This window comes from Callithrix jacchus, chromosome 18 (assembly GCF_049354715.1).
Source record: "Callithrix jacchus isolate 240 chromosome 18, calJac240_pri, whole genome shotgun sequence".
Lineage (NCBI taxonomy): Eukaryota > Metazoa > Chordata > Mammalia > Primates > Cebidae > Callithrix > Callithrix jacchus.
Genome location: NC_133519.1, coordinates 11,789,663 through 11,811,345, shown reverse-complemented (window position 1 = coordinate 11,811,345; position 21,683 = coordinate 11,789,663). Strand labels below are relative to the sequence as shown.

The 21,683-nt window shown below is 43.2% G+C and overlaps 1 protein-coding gene and 1 pseudogene across 1 annotated transcript in view; one reads left to right on the top strand and one right to left on the bottom strand.

The window, feature by feature from the left end:
* The window catches only part of THEM4 (thioesterase superfamily member 4), a 37,799-nt gene extending 25,479 nt beyond the window's left edge, over positions 1–12,320 (top strand). The window contains exons 5-6 of the mRNA XM_008984377.5: positions 7,422–7,546; positions 9,217–12,320. Of these exons, the coding sequence (XP_008982625.2) occupies positions 7,422–7,546; positions 9,217–9,263 (172 nt within the window). The 3' untranslated portion in view covers positions 9,264–12,320. The remainder of the gene's footprint in view (positions 1–7,421; positions 7,547–9,216) is intronic.
* A 4,086-nt stretch (positions 12,321–16,406) lies between these two features.
* Positions 16,407–17,200, bottom strand: LOC100399882 (large ribosomal subunit protein eL24 pseudogene; annotated as a pseudogene).
* Between the last annotated feature and the right edge of the window lie 4,483 nt (positions 17,201–21,683).

Sequence of the window (21,683 nt, the reverse complement as noted above, 5' to 3'; positions counted from 1 at the left end):
CCTCTGGAGTAGCTGGGATTACAAGTGTAGGCCACCACACCCAGCTAGTTTTTGTATTTTTAGCAGAGACAATGTTTCACCATGTGGGCCAGGCTGGTCTCGAACCCCTGACCTTAAGTAATCTGCCCACCTCAGCCTCCCAAAGTGCTGGCATTACAGGCATGAGCCACTGCACCCCGAGCTTATTCCTTTAAAATGCACAATTAAAGCTAGGCACGGTGGCTCATGCCTGTAATCCCAGCACTTTGGGAGCCTGAGGCAGGTGGATCATCTAGGGTCAGGAGTTCGAGACCAGCCTGGCCAACATGGTGAAACCCCACCTCTACTAAAAATACAAAAAGAAAAAATTAGCTGGGCATGGTGGCGGGAGCCTGTAATCCCAGCTACTCAGGAGGCTGAGGCAGGAGAATTGCTTGAACCTGGGAGGTGGGGGTCACAGTGAGCTGAGATTGCACAACTGCACTCCAGCCTGGGTGACAAAGCAAGCAAGACTCCATCTCGGAAAAAAAAAAAAAAAGCACAATTAAATCCTTTGTTTTTACTAAAAATTAGTTAGTCGTGTTGTAACTCGGATATGGTTTGGCTTTGTGTCCCCACCCAAATCTCATCTAGAATTGTAATCCCCATGTGTTGAGGGAGGGACCTGGTGAGAGGTGACTGGATCATGGGGGTGGTTTCCCTCATGTTGTTCTAGTGATAGTGAGTTCTCAGGAGATATGATGGTTTACAAGTGTTTGGCAGGCCAGGCACACTGGCCCACGTCTGTAATCCCAGCACTTTGGGAGAACAAAGTGGGTGGATCACCTGAGTCAGGAGTTTGAGACCAGCCTGACCAACAGGGTGAAACCCCGTCTCTACTAAAAATTTTAAAAAGTTAGCCAAGTGTGGCAGTGCATGCCTGTAATCCCAACTGCTCAAGGAGGCTGAGGCAGGACAATCACTTGAACCTGGGAGTTGCGGTGATCTGAGATTGCACCACTGTGCTTCAGCCTGGGCAGCAGAGTCAGACTCCATCTCAAAAATAAATAAATAAAAGCATTTGACATAACTCCCCCCCAACCCACCTTCATGTAAGATATGCTTTGCTTCCCCTTCCCCGTCACTTTTTCCATGATTATAAGTCTCTTAAAGCCTCCCTAGCCATGCAGAACTGTGAGTCAATTAAATCTCTTTTCTTTGCAGATTACCCAGTCTCAGGTAGTTCTTTGTGGTAGCATCAAAGCAAACTAATACAAACTCTCAAGATTTTTATAATCTCACAGCCCAGTAAATCATTTCTCCCTACAAGTTCTTTTCCCCTTCCATTGAAATTTAATCAGGTGTTCATTTATCAGATCCATATGCTCAGTGATGGTAGTGGTGGTTGTATTAGTAAAAACACCAAATTAGTCACCAGCTCCATTGTTCCAGTTTGGTATTGAGATATATCCCATAAATAGATCAACATGCCCACCTCAACTAAGTTATTTGGCAGATATAACAAGCTGAAATGCAAAATGGGATGTAGAACTTTGAATCAGACCGATGGAGATTTTAATCCCATGTGTCCCACAAAATAGCCATATATAGCTTCAGCAAATTACCTAACCTCTCTGGGCCTCAGTTTCCTCATCCATTAACCAAAGACAGTAGTACTTTTCTTAAAGATGTATTTTGAGGATCACGGTTAATGTATTTAGAGCTAGCAACTTAATTGTTAAATGAAGCTTTTTAATTACTATTTTCAGATCTAGGTTTAGCAGAAAGAGAAAGAAATTACACTGAATCCAGTACAGAGAAAAAAGGAAATGGAAAATATAAAGAGAGCTGAAGCTATAGTAGACAAATAAAAAGATCTAATATGCTCTAATTAGAGTCCTAGAAAAATAGAATAATCAGATTCAATATTTAAGGAAATAATGGGTGAGCATATTTGAGAACTAAAGAAAATCATGAATTGACAATATAGAAAGCAATATATATCAAGCTAGATTTTAAAAGTATATCTAGAGACATTAGAGAGAAACTGGAGAATACTTAAGACAAAGAGATCCTAAAAGCAGAGCCAGGACAGAGCAGCCATTACAGAGCAGTCTTCTTTTCAGGAGCAAGAGGGCACCATTACGCTGGCAGTCAACCTCTCAATAGCAACAGTAGAAGCCAGAAGACAATAAAACATCTGCCAAAAGAAAATGTCAGTCTAAACTAAAGCTGAAGTTCAAAAATCAGGGCAAAATGAAGGTGCTTTCAGTCAAACAAATGGAGAGAAATTATGGAACAGCAGGACAACACCCAGGAAACTCCTAAATGGTAAACTTCAGAAAGAAGGAAAGCAATCCCAACAGGCAGGAGGATGAAAGGAAGAATCATGAGCAAATGGATTGGTAAACATGTAGATAAATGAAATCTAAATAGACTCTATAAGTAATAATGATGTCTAAATTCTGAGAATTGGCGTGTTGCAATGGCTCATGCCTGTAGTCCTAGCTACTTGGGAGGTTGATGCAGGAAGATCACTAGAGCCAGGAGTTCAAGGTGCGCTGTGATTGTGCCACTGCACTCCAGCCTGGGGGACAGATTGAGAACCCATCTCTAAAAAGAATAAAGAGTAAAAATTTACAGTAAATAAACTATAGTGACTAACAAAAGGACAGCTAAAATACTGGACAACGATAGCATGTAGTTTGGGAGGAGATGAACAGAGTTAATGTTTATACATCTTCATATTTTTCAGTGGGGAGAATGATTAAAATGAGTGTGGGGGCCAGGTGCCGTGGCTCACGCCTGTAATCCCAGCACTTTGGGAGGCCGAGGCGGGTGGATCACGAGGTCAAGAGATCGAGACCATCCTGGTCAACATGGTGAAACCCCATCTCTACTAAAAATACAAAAAATTAGCTGGGCCTGGTGGCGCGTGCCTGTAATCCCAGCTACTCAGGAGGCTGAGGCAGGAGTATTGCCTGAACCCAGGAGGCGGAGGTTGTGGTGAGCTGAGATCACGCCATTGCACTCCAGCCTGGGTAACAAGAGCGAAACTCCGACTCAAAAAAATAAATAAATAAAATGAGTGTGTAACTAATGTCTAAAACAGTACAAGATCAGACAAGTAGTAAAACTCAATCTCTAAAAAAGCAAGGAAAAAAAGGGTTAGAAAAAGCAAGTCAAATAAAAAGCCAAAATAAGATGATAGAAATAATTCTAAATAAATCAGTAATGGCACTCTATAAATAGACCAAACCATCAGTTCAACCACAGATTATAAAATTGAATTTTAAATGTAAAAAACTAGAAACTATATGAGACATATTTTTTAAGTGACACCAAAAGGTTTAAAAGGAACGGAAAATATGCTAGGCAAAAGGTAACCAGAAGAAGCAGGTATCAGAAAAAATAATGAGCTGTAACAAAAGTAATATTGGGGACTGAGAAGCCTACTTCGTAATAATAAAATATTCAGTTCAACAGTAGGTAATAATAATTCTAAATCTATATGCATCTAATAAAATCAAAGAGTATAAATACGATTGATATAATCATAGGGAGCAATTGACTAATTCACCTTTATATAGCAGGAGATTCCAACACATTGTTTGCTTTTTCTTTTTTTTTTTTTGAGACAGAGTCTTGCTTTATTGCCCAGGCTGGAGTTCAGTAGTAGGATCTTGACTGTCTGCAACCTCTGCCTGCCTGGTTCAAGCAATTCTCCTGCCTCAGCCTCCTGAATAGCTGGGACTACAGGTGCACACCACCTTGCCCAGCTAATTTTTTGTATTTTTAGTATAGACAGGGTTTCACCATGCTGCCCAGGCTGGTCTCGAACTCCTGACCTCGTCATCCACCTGCCTCAGCCTCCCAAAGTGCTGGGATTACAGGCATGAGCCACGATGCCTGGCCTGTTCTCAATTATTGATAGGTCAAGCAGACAAAAAAACAAACAGAATCAGAGCCAAGTGAGGTGGTGCACATCTATAGTCCCAGCTATTTGGGAGGCTGAGGCAGGAGGATCGCTTTAGTCCAGGGGTTCAAGGCTGCTGTGCACTATGATAATGCCTGTGAATAGCCACTGAACTGCAGCCTGACAACATACTGAGACCCTGTCTCCAGAAAAGAAAAAACAATTAGAAAATGGAGGATTTAAATACCACAAGATAACAAGAATGGTTTATTAGACAGACATAGAACTCTGTATCCAATGATTAAAGAAAAACACTTTTTTTACCCAGCACACATTTGCAAAAATTGATCATGTTTATAAATTAAGTCTCAATAAATTTTTCTTTTTCTTTTTTTGAGAAGGAGTTTCGCTCTTGTTACCCAGGCTGGAGTGCAATGGCATGATCTCAGCTCACTACAACCTCTGCCTCCCAAATTCAAGCGATTCTCCTGCCTCAGCCTCCTAAGTAGCTGGGATTACATGCATGTACCACCACGCCCAGCTAATTTTGTATTTTTAGTAGAGACAGGGTTTCTCTACGTTGATCAGGCTGGTCTCAAACTCCTGACCTCAGGTGATCCACCCACCTCGGCCTCCCAAAGTGCTGAGATTACAGACGTGAGCCACCTTGCCCAGCCTCAGAATCAGAATCTTAGAAGCAAAGTTCTGTGGCCACATTAAATTTGAGGCAAAAAATAAAAGAACTTCAAAAAAAAATCCATAGTAAATTAGAGTAACGCTAGCTAGTGTAACTCCTACATTTCACTACCTTAAACCTATAGGCTTTTTTGGTTTACCTAATAGTCCCATGTGGTTCTCCTACCCCCACGAAGTGATTGAAAGACCCAGACTCCTTCCAGGGTGTGACTCCTTCTTCCTCTTAGAGCCTCAGTGTCTTTATTGAACTATTCAGGCTTTCTAATCATTTTATTCTTAGTTTTTCTTCTTTTTTTTTTTGAGACAGAGTCTTGCTGTGTCACCTGGCACCAGGCTGGAGTGCAGTGGTGCAATCTTGGCACACTGCAACCTCCACCTCCTGGGTTCAAGCAATTCTCCTGCCTCAGCCTCCCGAGTAGCTGGGACTACAGGCGCATGCCACCACATCTAGCTAATTTTTGTATTTTTAGTAGAGATGGGGTTTCACCATGTTGGCCAGGATGGTCTCGATCTCTTGACCTCATGATCCACCCACCTCGGCCTCCCAAAGTGCTGGGATTATTATTCTTAGTTTTAATAACATTTTTGAAATTCTTTCTATTTCATCTGTATTTTCAAATGAATTGACATAAAGTTATTCACAATATTTACAAATTCTCAATTATTAAAAATTTCAGCTAAATCTATATCCTTTTTGGCCCCAATAGTATTTATGTATGCTCTCTCTCATTGTCTTGATCTATCTTGCCAGAGGTTATTAATCTTTTCAAAGAGTTATCTTTTGGCTTTGTTATGCCTTTCTATTGTGTATGTATATGTGTGTGTGGGTGTGTATAGACATATATAAACATACAAATATATGTTTTTTTTTCTTTTTAAATGTTGCTTTTATCTTTGTTACCACTTTTCTGCCTCTAATACAAATCCAATTAAGTTGTCTAGCAAATCTAGACTGAGGAAAATGGGCTAAATTTAGCCAGTTTCCTATGTTAATCAAACTGATCTGTGCCTAAATATTAGTTACATTTCAAAAATTATACACTATAGTTGTTACATTATTTTGTATTTTCTGAAACATTTTCTGTTAGTCTCTATACTAATCTAGGACTTTCTGCTGCAAGGGCAACTCAGCTCTCACTAGGTTAAGCAAAAAAGGGAATATATTGGCTTGTATGGTTGAGAAGTCAGGCGTGGCTGGGTGCATCAGCGATGTCATTAGGAATCTCAGCCACACTTCCCTCTAGATCTGCTTCATCCTGGCATAGCCTTTCCCAGTGTAGTGGCACAATGGCCAGACCAGCCAGGCTTGTGTCTAGTAACCCTAGCGCCTCAGAGGAAAAGAACCCAGCCCAAGGGCTCCAGCACAAGTCCAGGATTCACTGTTTTAGACTGTGCTCACCCCTACAAGCAATCACTATGTGTATGTGGAGTGAGGGGATCATTATTCAATGCCAGTCCACCTACATGGGCTAAGAATGAGGGAGAGGTGGTTCTGTGACAAAAGGGATACATGAGTGTATGAAAGAGAGAATGAGGGAGGGTAGGGGGTGGATAAATGAAAAGAGTCATGTTAGTAGAAAAGGGAGATCCTAGGCAGATGAGAACACCTAATGTCCCCTGGGTCTTAGAAAATTTTGAATTGGTTCAACAAAAGAACAAAGGAAGAGCTAATGGAAGTGGAATTATTAAAAGGTCATTGAAAGGAAAACTGGGCAGAGAGATCATCACAATGGTAACTTCCTTTCTACCTGGAGTAGTTCTGTCATCCACTTGGTAGTACCGTAGGAGCACAAAACACATTTCTGTGCTCTACCTTCTGTTTCTACCAACTGAAATTTCACCTTTAAGACATGTCCTTTTCAATGATATGTATCTCCAGGACTCCCAGAAACGTCTGTGGCCACTAGTCACATGTAGCTATTTTTTTTTTTTTTGAGACGGAGTTTCGCTCTTGTTACCCAGGCTGGAGTACAATGGTGAGATCTCAGCTCACCGCAACCTCCGCCTCCTGGGTTCAGGCAATTCTTCTGCCTCAGCCTCCTGAGTAGCTGGGATTACAGGCACGCACCACTGTGCCCAGCTAATTTTTTGTATTTTTAGTAGAGACGGGTTTCACCATGTTGACCAGGATGGTTTCGATCTCTTGACCTCGTGATCCACCCACCTCAGCCTCCCAAAGTGCTGGGATTACAGGTATGAGCCACCGCGCCTGGCCACATGTAGCTATTTAAAGTATAAATTAATTAAAATTAAATAAATTTAAGGACTCAACCTTTCAGTTATGCTAGCCACATTGCAAGTGCTCATTAGGCACATGCGACTACCATATTGGACAGCTCAGATATGGAACAGTTGTATCATCACAGAAAGTTCTCTTGGACGGTACTGGCTTAGTACAGTAAGGTGTTAGCAGGTGTCTTTATAGTGACCATGACTCAGAATTGGATGAGAAATGTTGATATGACAGAAGAAATGAGAGAAGCTGCCTGGGACCATCTGCTGGAACTGTTTTCACTTCTTTAAAGGATTTTAGCTCCCTTAGGACTTTGCAGTAGATCTCCAGATAGATCTCTGCCATCACAGAGCTGGAATTCCTGATGATCCCTTTGAAACAAGCCCAGAGAGGCATCCAGAGACTGCAGCCCAGTAGCCACCTGAGAGCAGTGGTGCTTGGGAGAAATGGGGCATGAGAGGCTGTTGGTGTCAGAGCCCTTGAGGAATGTGTTGTCTAAGGCAGTCAGTGCTCATTGCTGTCAGGTGTCATAAATTTCTACCCCTTGTCATGTATTTGATCATCTTTTACTGTTATGTACGTCAGATAAAAACTGATTTTTTTCTTTTTATTCTGCAGGCCTGTCCCTCTTTGTTCTGTTCTTGTGATAAATAGCCAACTTGATAAAGTCGAAGGTCGGAAATTGTTTTTTTCCTGTAATGTTCAAAGTGTTGATGAGAAAACGCTATACTCAGAGGCAACAAGTAAGTAGCTGGTCTGAACTTTCTTCAGGTTTGGTTGGGTTGGGTTGTCAGTTTTGTTGATCGGTTGGTTTGGGTTTTGTGGGGGGCGGGGGTGTTTTGGTGTGCTTTGTTTTTTTTGCCTTTGTATTATAACCCATACCTGCTCAAAAATTCTTCATTCCCTGTCATGCAAAGAAAAAGTTAAAGATATTCTTGGCCAGGTGTGGTGGCTCACACCTGTAATACCAGCACTTTGGAAGGCCGAGATGGGCAGATCACTTGAGGACAGGAGTTCAAGACCAGCCTGACCAACATGGAGAAACGCCATCTCTACTAAAAAATACAAAATTAGCCAGGCGTGGTGGCTCATGCCTGTAATCCCAACTACTTGGGAGGCTGAGGCAACAGAATCGCTTGAATCCAGGAGGTGAAGGTTGCAGTGAGCCAATATCACACCACTGCACTCCAGCCTGGGCAACAAGAGTGAAACTTCATCTCAAAGAAAGATATTCTTATACATTGCTAGTAAAGGGCAAATTGCCAACATCTATCAAAATTACAGCCCAGTGCAGAAGCTTATGCCTGTAATCCCAGCACTTTGGGAGGCTGAGGTGGGAGAATCACTTGAGCCCAGGAGCTCAAGACCAGCCTTGGCAATGTGGCAAGACCCCATCTCTACAAAAAACACAAAAATTAGCTGGGCATGGTAGTGTGCACCTGTAGTCCCAGCTCCTTGGGAGGCTGAGGTGGGAGGATCCCTTGAGCCCGGGAGACAGAGGTTGCAGTGAGCTGAATTCATGCCACTGCAGTCCAGCCTGAGTGACAGCCAGGCCTTGTCTCAAAAAAAAAAAATTTTGGCTGTGTGCAGTGGCTCAAGCCTGTAATCCCAGCACTTTGGGAGGCTGAGGTGGGTGGATCACAAGGTCAAGAGATCGAGACCATCCTGGTCAACAAGGTGAAACTCCGTCTCTACTAAAAAATACAAAAATTAGCTGGGCATGGTGGTGTGCACCTATAGTCCCAGCTACTCGGGAGGCTGAGGCAGGAGAATTGCTTGAACCCAGAAGGCGGAGGTTGCAGTGAGCCGAGATTGTGCCATTGCACTCCAGTCTGGGTAACAACAGCGAAACTCCGTCTCAAAAAAATATATATATATCTTTTTTAATGTTAATTTAGTTGGATTTATTAGATTTTTCCCTTTATGGCCAATGCTTTTTGTGTCTTGTTTAAGAAAGTAACTTTTCCTCTTAAGTTATCAAGCATTTGCAGGAATGACGGATAAAAGGAGCAGGTGGTAAATAATAATTTAAATCCACAGTCAATTTAAGAACTCCATTCCAGGCTGTAATTTATACTTTCTGTCTCACTAAACCTTTCAATATCATAAAGGTTCCAGATGGTTCACTTGTAATTTTAGTTCTTTTCATTTCCCTGACTATCTCTAATGGAAGTAGTAATCAACCATGAAATGGCCAAGCGGTGAGGATTGGTTACCTAGGGAGAGGTAATACACTATTGTGATCTTCAAAAGTTGATTCTTAATTTGGTTGAAAAATGAGAGTGGATAGATAGACTGAAGGTACAAATGTGACTCTCGAATCCTTCTTTTGTATCTGTCTTTCAATTTAGTGTAGTCCCCCAGATTGAAGTTAGTTGACATATAATCATCTGCTGTTATTTTGTTTGTTTAGGCTTACTTATAAAGCTGAAACCTAAGTCTGACATAAAGAGCTGCTAGTGAACTCCATCCCATTCTGCGTAAGGCTCTCCCCCCGCCAGAAGACGCAGTTGTCCCCCAGTACTCTGCTTCCTCACTGCCGAATGCCTGTAGGGAGAAGCCTGCCAACAAGGACCTTGTGAAACAGCAGAAGGAGATTCAGTTTCCACCTTCTCAACTTTTTAACACAGAAATACTTCTTGCGAGCATATCAACAACTCTTAGTCCAGGCACTGTGGCTCATGCCTGTAATCCTAGGACTTTGGGAAGCTGAGGCAGGTGGATTGCCTGAGCTCAGGAGTTCAAAACCAGTGTGGGCAACATGGTGAAACATCATCTCTACTAAAATAATAAGAACGTAGCCAGGCATGGCAGTGTGCCCCTACAGTTCCAGCTACTTGGGAGGCTGAGGCAGGAGAATTGCTTGAACCCAGGAGGTGGAGGTTGCAGTGAGCTGAGATCATGCCACTACACTCCAGCCTGAGCAACAGAATGTGAGACCCAGTTTCAAAAAAGACAAAAAAAATAAAAACCCTCTTTGTGTCTCCTTAGGATATGCGTCTGCTTCTCCTGAGATTTCAATGGGCTCTTGTTGTACATGTGTAACATCTGCTCCACTGCGGACTGGAGAAATAAATGTGTATTGAAACTTTTACTGCAAACTTGAAAATGCTAGAAAACCAAGCATGAAGAATAAATACATGGTGGGGGGGGTACACACAGGCATGTGCATATGCATATACACTGTAAGTTAGAAAGCTAGCTTTGTTGTCTCTGAACACATGAATCTTTTTGTCAGAGTAGGAAGCACAACTAGATCCTATAGGGACTGATACCTCAAATCTGTTGTCTGGGATTCTAGAGATTAAACCACTGCCATTCTTAGCACAGGCTGTGCTGTTGTGTCTTACCAACAGCATAGGTTTTCATCACTCGAAGGAGCCTGTGTTCGTTTCCTGGGGCTGCTATAACGAAGTAATACAAACCGGGTGGTTTAAACCAGAAAAAACTCATTGTCTCTCAGTTCTGGAGGCTAGAAGTTCAAAATCAAGGTGTCAACTAAGGCCATTCTCCTTCTAAAGGTGCTGGGGAAAGAGCTGTCCGTGCTTCCCTCCTGGCTTCTGGGAGCCTCACGCGTTCCTTGGCTTCTATATGCGTCATTCCAGTCCTCTGTCTTCACATGGCATTCCTTCTGTGCGCCTCCACGGCGCCTTCCCTCTGTGTGTCTCCGCAGTGTCTTCCCTCTGTGCGTACCTATTTCTGTGTCCAGATCTCCCCCTTTATTAGGAAATCAGTCATAATGGGCCCACCTGAATGACCTCATTTTAACTTGATTACCCTATAAAAACTGTATTTCCAAATAAAGTGACATTATGAGATACTGGAGATTAGGATCTCAGCACATCTTTTTGGGAGGACACAATTCAACCTGTAAAAGAGCCCTCAGGAGACTAAACAATGAATGGAGAGACTAATATTCTCGAAAACATATTCGGCTTCCTAATGCAGGCAATCGATTATTTGGGCTTCCATTTCTTTCCTTTGCTTTACCCTTATTAAAAATTTAATCTAAACCATATTAAATCACTATTTTGAAGGTCAGAATGGTCAAATATTGACAATTTCCAACCTAATAACTTAGGGATAGCCTTGTGGTACCCTGCCTAGTCATCCTTCCACAGCCAAAAGATCAGCTGGAGCCCTCCATTGCCAGAGCTGACTGACCTGGGATGGCCAAGCCAGAAGAAGACCCAGGTCCTAGAAGCTCTGTCTCTAGTACCCACCCCCAGTTCCCAAGCTGCAACAAGGGTCCAGTAGGTGTGGGGGCACTACAGAAGTGAAGCTGGCAATTCTTTCTCCCAGAAACTGAGAGAACCTGAGAAAGTGCCCAGGAGATGACTGGGCTCTCAACTCTACAAGTTACAGGTCTGGCAACAGCCACCCTCTATTCTGTCTTCCAACAAATCCTGAAACTTCAAAGAGTGGGCTCTTATGAGAATAGTACTTCACGTGGTAAAAGATACGACTGAAGGAGCGAGCCAGCACAGCTCATTTAGCTACTTTCACTTAACCGGTCGGGAGGAAGTTTAGACAGTGAAGGTACTGTACTCCCATCGTTAGATTTCTCTGGCAGGCTTGCAGAACTGCTACGGCACACCAGACCTCCACCCAAGTGAAAGCCTAACTGAAAGAGTGCCAAATTACCAGTTTTTCTTCATGTTAAGTATGCCTGCCTCACTTTGTATCCACTTATTTTCCCCCTTTCTGTCCACTTTTACAGTTTCATTTCTTACACTGGTTTGCATTGTCCAGGTTACATTACATCATATGAGTGAGATGCTGCACAAGAGCAACTAAGGAAAAAGCTCAGTCACTTACATAGCGTTCCCCGTAGCCAGTAAGGGAAAAGTGGCTTCCGGCTTTGCAGCAGACTGTTTGAGGCTTCACCATGCCGTGGCACTCTTGCCTTCATCACGTTATATTTTCACAAGTAAGGAAGGAGTTGCCATCAGAATTGTTGCCAGCCCCACTCCATCACTGGCTTGCTGTGTGACCTAATGGAACTATTCTCATTTCCTGTTTCCTTTTTTTCTTTTTTTTTTTTTTTCCTTTGAGACAGGGTCTGGCTCTGTCAACAGGCTGGAGTGCAGAGAGGCATGATCTTGGCTCACTGCAACTTCTACCTCCCAGGTTCAAGCAATTCTCCTGCCTCAGCCTCACAAGTAGCTGGGACTACAGGTGTGCACCACCAAACCTGGCTGATTTTTCTATTGTTTGTTGAGATGGGGTTTGCCATGTTGCCCAGGCTTGTCTCCAACTCCTGGGCTCAAGTGATCCTCCCACCTCTGCCTCCCAAAGTGCTGGGATTATAGGTGTGAGCCACCTCACCTGGCCTCCTGTTCCCTTCTTTGCACCGGTGCTAACATTTTGAATGAATATTAGGAATTCATGCTGGTTAGTGTTTAAAGTAGCTTTAAACTATCATCAGTGTAAACATAATTATGCTGTGAGTTTTTGCTGTCACTCCCAGGTTTCTAAATGTCTAAGAAACAATAAAATGAGAGTCATGTACAGAAATACATTGTTGGAATAATTTTTTTAATGCAAAATAAGATTAAGTTTTTTCTCTAATGGGAAGATGGGATGAAACATATAAGAAAGTTAAGAAAAACCTTCGTTCATATTAAGGAAGCTCATTCATATCCTACGTGGTCCTATGTTCTCTACCCCACTATCTTTTCGGGACCCTTAACCTTCTCTTCTGGGGAGTTATAAGGCCAAATTATTGTCTTACCTAATAAATGACCATTATGGAACCCTAGTCAAACATTTTTCAGGGTCAAGTATACAACATCCTCTGTGATGGAGACAATGTGGCAATCTTTCAAATTTAAGTGACAAAAGTCATGAATTTTGTGGTGTCTTGGGAAAGTTTGAAATTTCACTTGATAGTATTCTTGGTCTGGTACTACTATGACCAGTTTAGAATTACAGAATTGGTGGCTGGACGAAGTGGCTCACGCCTGTAATTCCAGAACTTTGGGAGGCCAAGGTGGGTGGATCACGAGGTTAGGAATTCGAGACCAGCCAGCCAAGATGGTGAAACCCCGTCTCTACTAAAAATACAAAAAATTAGCTGGGCACGGTGGCGCGTACCTGTAATCCCAGCTACTCGGGAGGCTGAGGCAGGAGAATTGCCTGAACCCAGGAGGCCGAGGTTGCGGTGAGCCGAGATCGTGCCATTGCACTCCAGCCTGGGTAACAAGAGCAAAACTCCATCTCAAAAAAAAAAAAAAAAAGAAAAGAAAAGAATGTAATATACCACATTAATACTTCAAGAGAGTAAAACCACATATCATCTCTATTGCTGCAAGAATGGCACTTGACAAAAGCCAACACCCTTTCATGACAAAAAGCACTCAGAAAACTAGGAATAGAAAAGGACTACCTGAACATAATCTAGAAAAATGCACAGCTGGTATCACACTCAGTGATAAAAGACAGAAAGCGTTCCCCTAACATTAGGAACAAGATAAGGATTTCCACTTTCACTGCTGCTATTCAATGTAGTAGTACCGGAAGTCCTAGCCAGAGGAATTAAGCATGAAACACAAAAAGAGCTTGGAAATTAGAAAGGAAGAAGTGAATTGATCTCCATTTGCAGATGGTGTGTCTATATAGAAAATCTCAAAGAATTCACCAAAAAACTAACACTAATAAATACATTCAGCAAAATTGCAGGGTACAAAACTATAAAAATTAAAAGCTTTTGTGCATTAAAGAACATTTTCAATAAAGTGAAAAAATCCCTACATAATGAGAAACATATTTGCAAATTATATATCCAATAAGGTGTTAGCATTCAGAATATATATAGAATTCTTACAACTCAACAACAAAAAGAACTCAGTTTAAAAATGGGCAAAGAACTTGAATGGACATTTCTCCAAAAAAGATGGAAGCCAGGCCAGGCACGGTGGCTCACGCCTGTGATCCCAGCACTTTGGGAGGCCGAGGCAGGTGGATCACCTGAGGTCAGGAGTTCAAGACCAGCTTTACCAACATGGTGAAACCGTCTTAAAAATAAATTAATTAATTAAATAAATAAATAAAAAATAATTTAAAAAGATATGGAAGTGGCCAACAATATATGAAAAGATCCTCAATGTCAGTAATCTTTAGAAAAATGCAAATCAAAATGACAATGACCCCTTCACAGATTCAAGTGATTCTTCTGCCTCAGCCTCCCAAGTAGCTGGGATTATAGGCACCTGCCACCACACCTGGCTAAATTTTTTTTTTTTTTCAGTAGAGACAGGGTTTCGCTATGTTGGCCAGGCTACTCTATAATTTTTTATTTTTAAAAAGTCAGTCTCAAGGAGGATGTAAAAAAAAATGGAAACTTCATACATTGCTAGATGAATATAAAATGGTGCAGCTGCTATGGAAAAGCTTGGCAGTTCCCCAAAAAGTTAGACATAGAATTGCCATATGACCCAGCAATTCCACTGTAGGTATAAATAAAAGAGAAATGAAAACATACATCCACACAGAAGCTTGTATACTAATGTTTATAATAGTATTATTTGTGATAGCCAAAATGTGGAAACAACCCAAACGACCATCAATGAATGAATGGATAAGTAAATTGTGGTACACACACAGGCACACATGACAGACTATTATTCAGCCAAACAAAGAAACGAAATACTGATACATGCTGCAACTTGGATAAACCTCAAAAGCATTAAGTGAAAGAAACCAGTACTATGTTTAGAATAGGCAACTCCATAGAGACAGAAAGTGGATTAGTGATTGATACGGTTTGGCTGTGTCCCCACCCAAAATCTCGAATTGTAATCAAAATTGTAATCCCTATGTGGTGGGGGCAGGACCTTGTGGAAGGTGATTACATGGGGGCAGTTTCCCCAATGTTCTCATGGTAGTGAGTGCATTCTCATGAGATCTGATGGTTTTATAACGGGCTTTTCCCACTTTGCTTAGCACTTCTCTCTCCTGCCATGTGAAGAAGGGCATGTTTTCTTCCCTTTCGCCGTGATTGTAAGTTTCCCGTGTCTTCCCCAGCCATGCAAAACTGACAGTCAATTGAACCTTTTTCCTTTGTAAATTTAGCCAATCTCGGGAAATTCATAGTAGTGTGAGAACAGACTAATACAGTTTAATGCTTGGGAGGCTGAGGCAGGAGAATCACTTGAACCGGGAAGGTAGAGGTTACAGTGAGCCAAGATCACACCATTGCACCCCGGCCTGGGTGACAGAGTGAGACCCTGTCTCAAAAAAAAAAAAAAAAAATGCAAGTACAAGCGAACAATAAGAAGACGGCAGAGCTGACACTTGAACTACGAGGAGCCCCTTCCCAGCCACGTTCTAAAGATAAAACAGCAACGGACATGCTCAGTTTCACTGATCTCACTTTAAATACTATAAGATTTTTCTACCGAAAGCAAAAATATTGTTTTTATTGATACTAAATAAAACTTTTATTTGTTAAAATTAAGTGGTCTGGAAAATGTCTCAATCTCGTGTGTGTGATATTTTGTTTTAAAGTGTTTTGTAGATCTCGTTTATTGCTTAGGAGAAGTTTAAATTGCCCAACCAAGAGACCTTGAAAAGATTTCCTTTTTTTTCTCCATTCCTGCCTTCTCAGGTGCTTCCTAAACATTCCTGTCACCAGCAGAACTTTTTCAAACTCATCCCACTTATCTTTAACTCTCTAAAATCTTAGTACTATGACCTGAATCTTGCTTAATTCTCTATTTTTTTAACAAGCTAACGCGCAAAAAGCTCCCCCGTATGTATGTATATATGTACATATCTGAGACAAGGTCACGCTCTGTTGCCCAGGCTGGAATGCGGTGGCACAATCACAGCTCACTGCAGCCTCAACCTCTCGGGCTCAAGTGATCCTCCTACCTCAGCCTCCTGAGTAGGTGAGACTACAGGCAGATAGCTTGAGCTCAGGATTTTGAGACCAGCCTGGGCCACATAGTGGGACCTCATCTCTACTAAAATTCAGAAAAATTAGCTGGGCATGGTGGGGTGTGCCTGTGGTCTCAGCTACTTGGGAGCCTGAGGGAGGAGGATCGCTTGGTCCCAGGAGATGGAGGCTGCAGTGAGCTATGCTCAGATCACTGTACTCCAAGCTGGGTGACAGAGAAACCCTGTCTCAAAAACAACAACCAACAAATGAACAAAAAAAAAATTAAATACGCATAGCTGTGGTCAAGGAACTTATAAGCCAATAGAAGAGATAAACTCAACAAATAATCAGCAGAGACATGCCTGGTTAGTAACTACTTCAAAACATTTTTCCAAGAGGTTTAGCCATTTCCGATGAACTTATGCTTGTTTCTGTCTCCTGGAATCTCATGAGGCAGGCTGAGGGAGAGGTGGAGCCAAGTCACATTTCTTTCCACCCCTTCACACACACACACACACACACACACACACACACACACACACACACACACACCTGTAGCTATACTAGTAGTGGAGCCTAGAAAGGAGTTGCAGAGGTGGAGGGGGAATAATTTGCACCAGAATCCTACAATCTTTCTGAAAGGGAAGGGACCAAGATTCAAGTCGATTGTTTTGTTTTGTTTTGAATAGTCCAGTCTTTATTTAAAGATCTAATCTGCCAGCTTAGCGTTTTCCACTAACTTGGGGAGCTGAAACTTTCACAGGCTTCACAATCCTTTGCTTAGGTGCTGCCTCTGTAGCTGCCTTAGCAGCAGCTGTTGCAGTCTTTCTGGATGCCTGCTTAGCCTTTTTGGCTTCCTTAGCAGCCCTCAGAGCTTTTTCTCCTTGAGCCTTTCTAACTTCAGGTGTCTGGTTCTTCTTGGCCATTGTATCAGCAAGAGATGCACCAGTAATGGCCCTCTGGAATTTGATTGCTCGGCGGTTTCTTTTCTCTCTTGAATTTCGTCCAACTGTCCCTTTTTGTGCTTCCTTCTGTCAAGGGAAGTCCAGTTTATCTGCTGAGGATTCCTCTTGGAAAGAAACTGCGATTCCCATTTTGCATTAAGAAACTGAAAAACCGCCAGATGCGGCGGCTCACACCTATAATCCCAGCACTTTGGGAGGCTGAGGCAGGCGGATTGCCTGAGCTCAGGAGTTCAAAACCAGCCTGGGCAACACTGTGAAACTCTGTCTCTACTAAAATAGTACAAAAAATAAGCTGGGCGTGGTGGCATGCACCCGTAGTCCCAGTTACTAGTAGTGGAGCCTAGAAAGGAGTTGCAGAGGTGGAGGGGGAATAATTTGCACCAGAGGTTGCAGTGAGCCGAGGTCACACCACTGCACTCCAGCCTGGGAGACAGAGTGAGACTCCATCCCAAAAAAAAAAAAAAAAAAGAAAGAAAGTGGAAAACCTTCCCGTCAGTCCTCCCGTGTCTGGGATAGATCTTGTACCCACTCAAACTACACAGTTTGACCATGGCAGCAACTCCACCGGAGGAAAAAAGATGGCAAAGAGAAGAGATTTAAAGTTTTTGGAACGTGTCTAGAAGTGCCTTGGTGGCATGAGGGAGCTGCAGCAGGAAGGAGGAGGGCAGAAATAGGCAGGAGCAGTGGACACAAATTGGAAGGGGAAGGGGTTTGTAGAGTCAGGGCCATGAATTGGCTTAACCCGACATGGGCCCCATTCAGCCCCTTTGGGTGGTGGAGTCTGAACTGAAAGGAGAGGCCGCTTGTGGGCACAACTGAAGAACTGTGTCTGTCTGTTGGGCGTCGTAGCAGTGGGAACCCAGGCCCACCTGGTGGGAGCACCCAGAGGTGAACCTCACTCTTGGGAGATGCCCATTCTGAGAAAGCAGTGGTGGCTGTCATCCTGGAAGCAAGGGTGTGCTTGGGTGGCCATTACCATGGAAGAAAGACAGTCTCAGTGGAAGACATGCCTCAGTCATCACAGTGAACCACTGGAGACATGGCAGAGGTGACAGCAGCACCAGCATCAACGTGGCCCCTCAGCAGCCTCCCACCCTGTTTTCCATGTGACAAGCTGGGGCTGCCCCCTTGGCCCTAGAGGCTCCCGGCTTTTTAGGCTGTCCCCGGGAGGCCAGGAGGAGCAACCCTGGGGCAGGGTAAGATATGACACGTTGCCTGCCTGCGCAGGTTGGAGGTGGCTTTGCAGCTCATGTATTAAAACTTGGGGCACCTTCTGTGAGACCAGTATTCACACCCCAAATAGTGTATGCACAGTTATGAATGACTTTAATGAAAATGAAGGTCCCTACTGGCTGCCCTGGAACATGGGCCCAACTCGAGCTGTGGCAGTTCACTCGCCCCCTGCCAACCCTCCCCAGTCTTCAGGCTGTGCTTCCAGAGCACAGCAGTCTGGCCAAGTGCAGAAGGGGAGAAACAAAAACTGAGGAGTGTCAACTTCCCGCGGCAGCAATTTACATTTACCTTAAAGGACCTTTTCAGGCCGGTGCGGTGGCTCACGCCTGTAATCCAAGCACTTTGGAGGCCGAGGTGGGTGAATCACCTGAGGTCGGGAGTTCAAGACCAGCCTGGCCAACATAGTGAAACCGCATCTTTAAAAGAAAAAAAGAAAAAAATTTTTTTTTCTTTCTTTCTTTTTTTTTTATAAAGACAGGGTTTCACCATGTTAGTCAGGCTGGTCTTGAACTCCCAACCTCAGGTGATCCGCCTGCCTCAGCCTCCAAAGTGCTTGGATTACAGGCATGAGCCAACATGCCCAGCTGAAAAAAAAAAGAACCTTTTCGTGAGCATATGTGCAATAGATTTAATGCAAGACTTTTACCCTACTCAGAGAATCAGTGTTTAAAAAGACATGCAGAGGCTGTTTATCAAGAGGCAGTATCCATCTGTGAGTGAAAAATATAGATGAATTGGCCCATACTGCTTCTGTCGAGCCATTTAAACCTACTGCAATACAAGTAATTAATTGTGAAATAAAAAGTGATAGCTATGACTCAGTTACAGTTTGCCAGGCACTGTGTAAGCCCATGATTTGTGTCACCCTCTTTACCCCTTGAATACTATTGATAGCCTCAGTTGACACGTGAGCAAACTTTGTGAGGCTTAGGCAAATTCCCAGAATCACACAGCTGGCTACTCTATGAAGTAGGTACTCTTATTATTCCCATTTTATAGATGCAGAAGCTGAGGCAAACCTGGGATTTGCTTCTGGGTCCTCCTGGCTTCAGATTCCAAACTTCCAGCATCAGGATTCACTACCCTCTGTGATGACTAACAGAGTGTGTGAAGGTGCGATGGTGTAAGTGGAGAGGGGTCCTGGAGAACGCAGAGGTGGAAGGATATTTATTTTATCACTGCACTCAAGGCCAGAGTTTCCAGTTTGGGATTTTGAAAATTCTGTATTTATAAAGAATAATACCCTGATCAAGAAATTGATAAAGTTTTAGGCCAGGCATGGTGGCTCATGCCTATAATCCCAACATTTTAGGAGGCCAAGGCGGGAGGATTACTTGAACCCAGGAGTTCGACACCAGCCTGGGCAACACAGTGAGATCTCATCTCTACAAGTAATTTTTTTCTTTTTTTTTTGAGATGGAGTTTCACTCTTGTTACCCAGGCTGGAGTGCAATGGCGCAATCTCGGCTCACCGCAACCTCCACCCCCTGGGTTCAGACAATTCTCCTGCCTCAGCCTCCTGAGTAGCTGGGATTACAGGCACGCGCCACCATGCCCAGCTAATTTTTGTATTTTTAGTAGAGACGGGGTTTCACCATGTTGACCAGGTTGGTCTCTATCTCTTGACCTTGTGATCCACCCGTCTCGGCCTCCCAAAGTGCTGGCATTATAGGCATGAGCCACTGCTCCCGGCCTTCTACAAGTAATTTTTAAAATTAGCTGAGCGTGGTGGCATGCACCTGTGGTCCCAGCTACTCAGGAGGCTGAGGCGGGAGAATCTATGAAGTCCAGGAGGTCAAGGCTGCAGTGAGCCATAATCACACTGTGTTTCACTCTAGCCTTAGTGACAGAGTGAGATCCTGTCTCTAGGAGAAAAAAAAAAGAAATTGATAAAGTTTTTCTATTCTTTTAAAATGTAGATATTCTGGCTGGGCTCAGTGGCCTGTGATCCCAGCACTGTGGGAGGCTGAGGTGGGAGAATTGCTTGAGCTAGGAGTTTCAGGATCAGCCCGGGCAACATAGTGAGGCCCCCATCTCTGTTACACTAAGTAAATAAAATAAAATATAAATATTCCTATGAAGGGTCATAATGTGAGAGTAGATTACATTATTTCATTGTATTACATAATAAAATAAAATTAGTTGTTCTTTTTTACTTCTTAGTTTAAATGGGAACCTAAGAGTAGATTTTGATAAGGAGAATGGCAAAATGATGGCAAAGGGGACCACCTTGAATCTGAGTTTATGAAAGAGAAATTTTCCCTCGCTGCATAATTTTGCCAGATATCCTGTCCCTGAAAGGGCATGGCTGGACCAGACTGACCTCATCATAGGTGAAGCCCCACAGAACCCTCAGACGGAATCTGGAGGTGCCTCCAAGAGCCTTTGGTTCAAGTCCCTCATTGTAAAGAGAAGGAAACTCAGGTTCATTGAGGTTATGTGACTTGTCCATCTATACATCAGGCCTCATGGATGGCATTTCCAAAATTTATCTCAATTTGTTTACTCCACCTACCATCGATGTATGAAATCTCAGGGAAGACTGAGGCTACGTGCCTCCTCCTTGGACCAGTGTTCATGGTCAAGGGGTGGGGAGCTTTGATGGCCAAAGCTGGTCACGTGGCCAGGTTTGATTGGCAGTCCTCTCACCCAGCTTGACTCTAAGGGCTTTCTGCCAAGTCAGCATGGTTCTGTTTTCAGAAGACTGGGAGGAAGGGATAGAAGATGACAGAAAAGAAAACAACCGGTGTTGAAGCAGGATCGGCCAGAGAAACAGACTTCTCCGACACCGAACTAGGAAGGAAGAGGTGTTTTATTATTACGGCCAGGAGCGAGGCGACAACTTGCCTAACAGCCAAGCTCCCCTAACAAAGAGAAGCTCTGCCTTTACATAGGCTTACACTCTAGATCTTAGGTTTACAGCCTTAGAAATTACACGTGAAAGGGTCTTGGGTTTACAGTTTTAGGAATCATATGTGAAAAGGTCTTGGGTTTACAGTTTTAGGAATTACATGTGAAAGGGTCTCGGTTGATGGAAGAGTGGGGTGGGGGTTTGATCTTGTTTAAATAAAAATAATGTCTTCCGGAGAGATTCTCCCACACCATGCCTGCTATTTACAGGAAGGTGATTTAGGAGGTGCCATTCGGCCGGCCTTTTCTTCTATTGAAATGCAGTGTGGAGGTCAAGGGGGGGGTGATCCAGGATGCCTGGGTCTCCTTCCTCAGTGTCATGATTGTATCTTAGCAATAGCCTAGACATTTCTGACCCAGAGATGAATAGGGTGGAGGTGATGAAGGAGGCGTGTCCCCATTGTGGATTGTGTTTTGGGAGAGAAGGGATGAAAGAGAGACAAAATCAGAGAGAGGAGGGGTGAAGGTGGTGTTTCTGGCTGAGGCTCATTTCCAAGTGCTACAGTTCAGTGTTTCAACCCTGGAGTTCTTTAGAAACTCGCTAAAGTTTGCAGGGGGGTTTTAAAAATGAGCTAGGACTCGGGTGACTTTATGAAAACATTTTTCCCATATTTAGATTAGGGTGAGGTAGATATTATTCCTGAATCTTGTTTCCAATACATTTCCTTTTGTTGCTTTGATCCATACCTACTGTGATTTTTTTTTTCCTGAAGAACAATAAGGTACTTCAGAGGCAATCAACAGCTCAAGTGTTGTCTTCTAAATTATAACATTTATTTCGTTTCTATTCCTGACACAGCTAATGTATAATTAGAGCTGATTAGTGGACGCTTTGTCACATCCACCCCCAGTCCTTTACGCTTTCATTTACTCATTACTTGTTTATTGAAG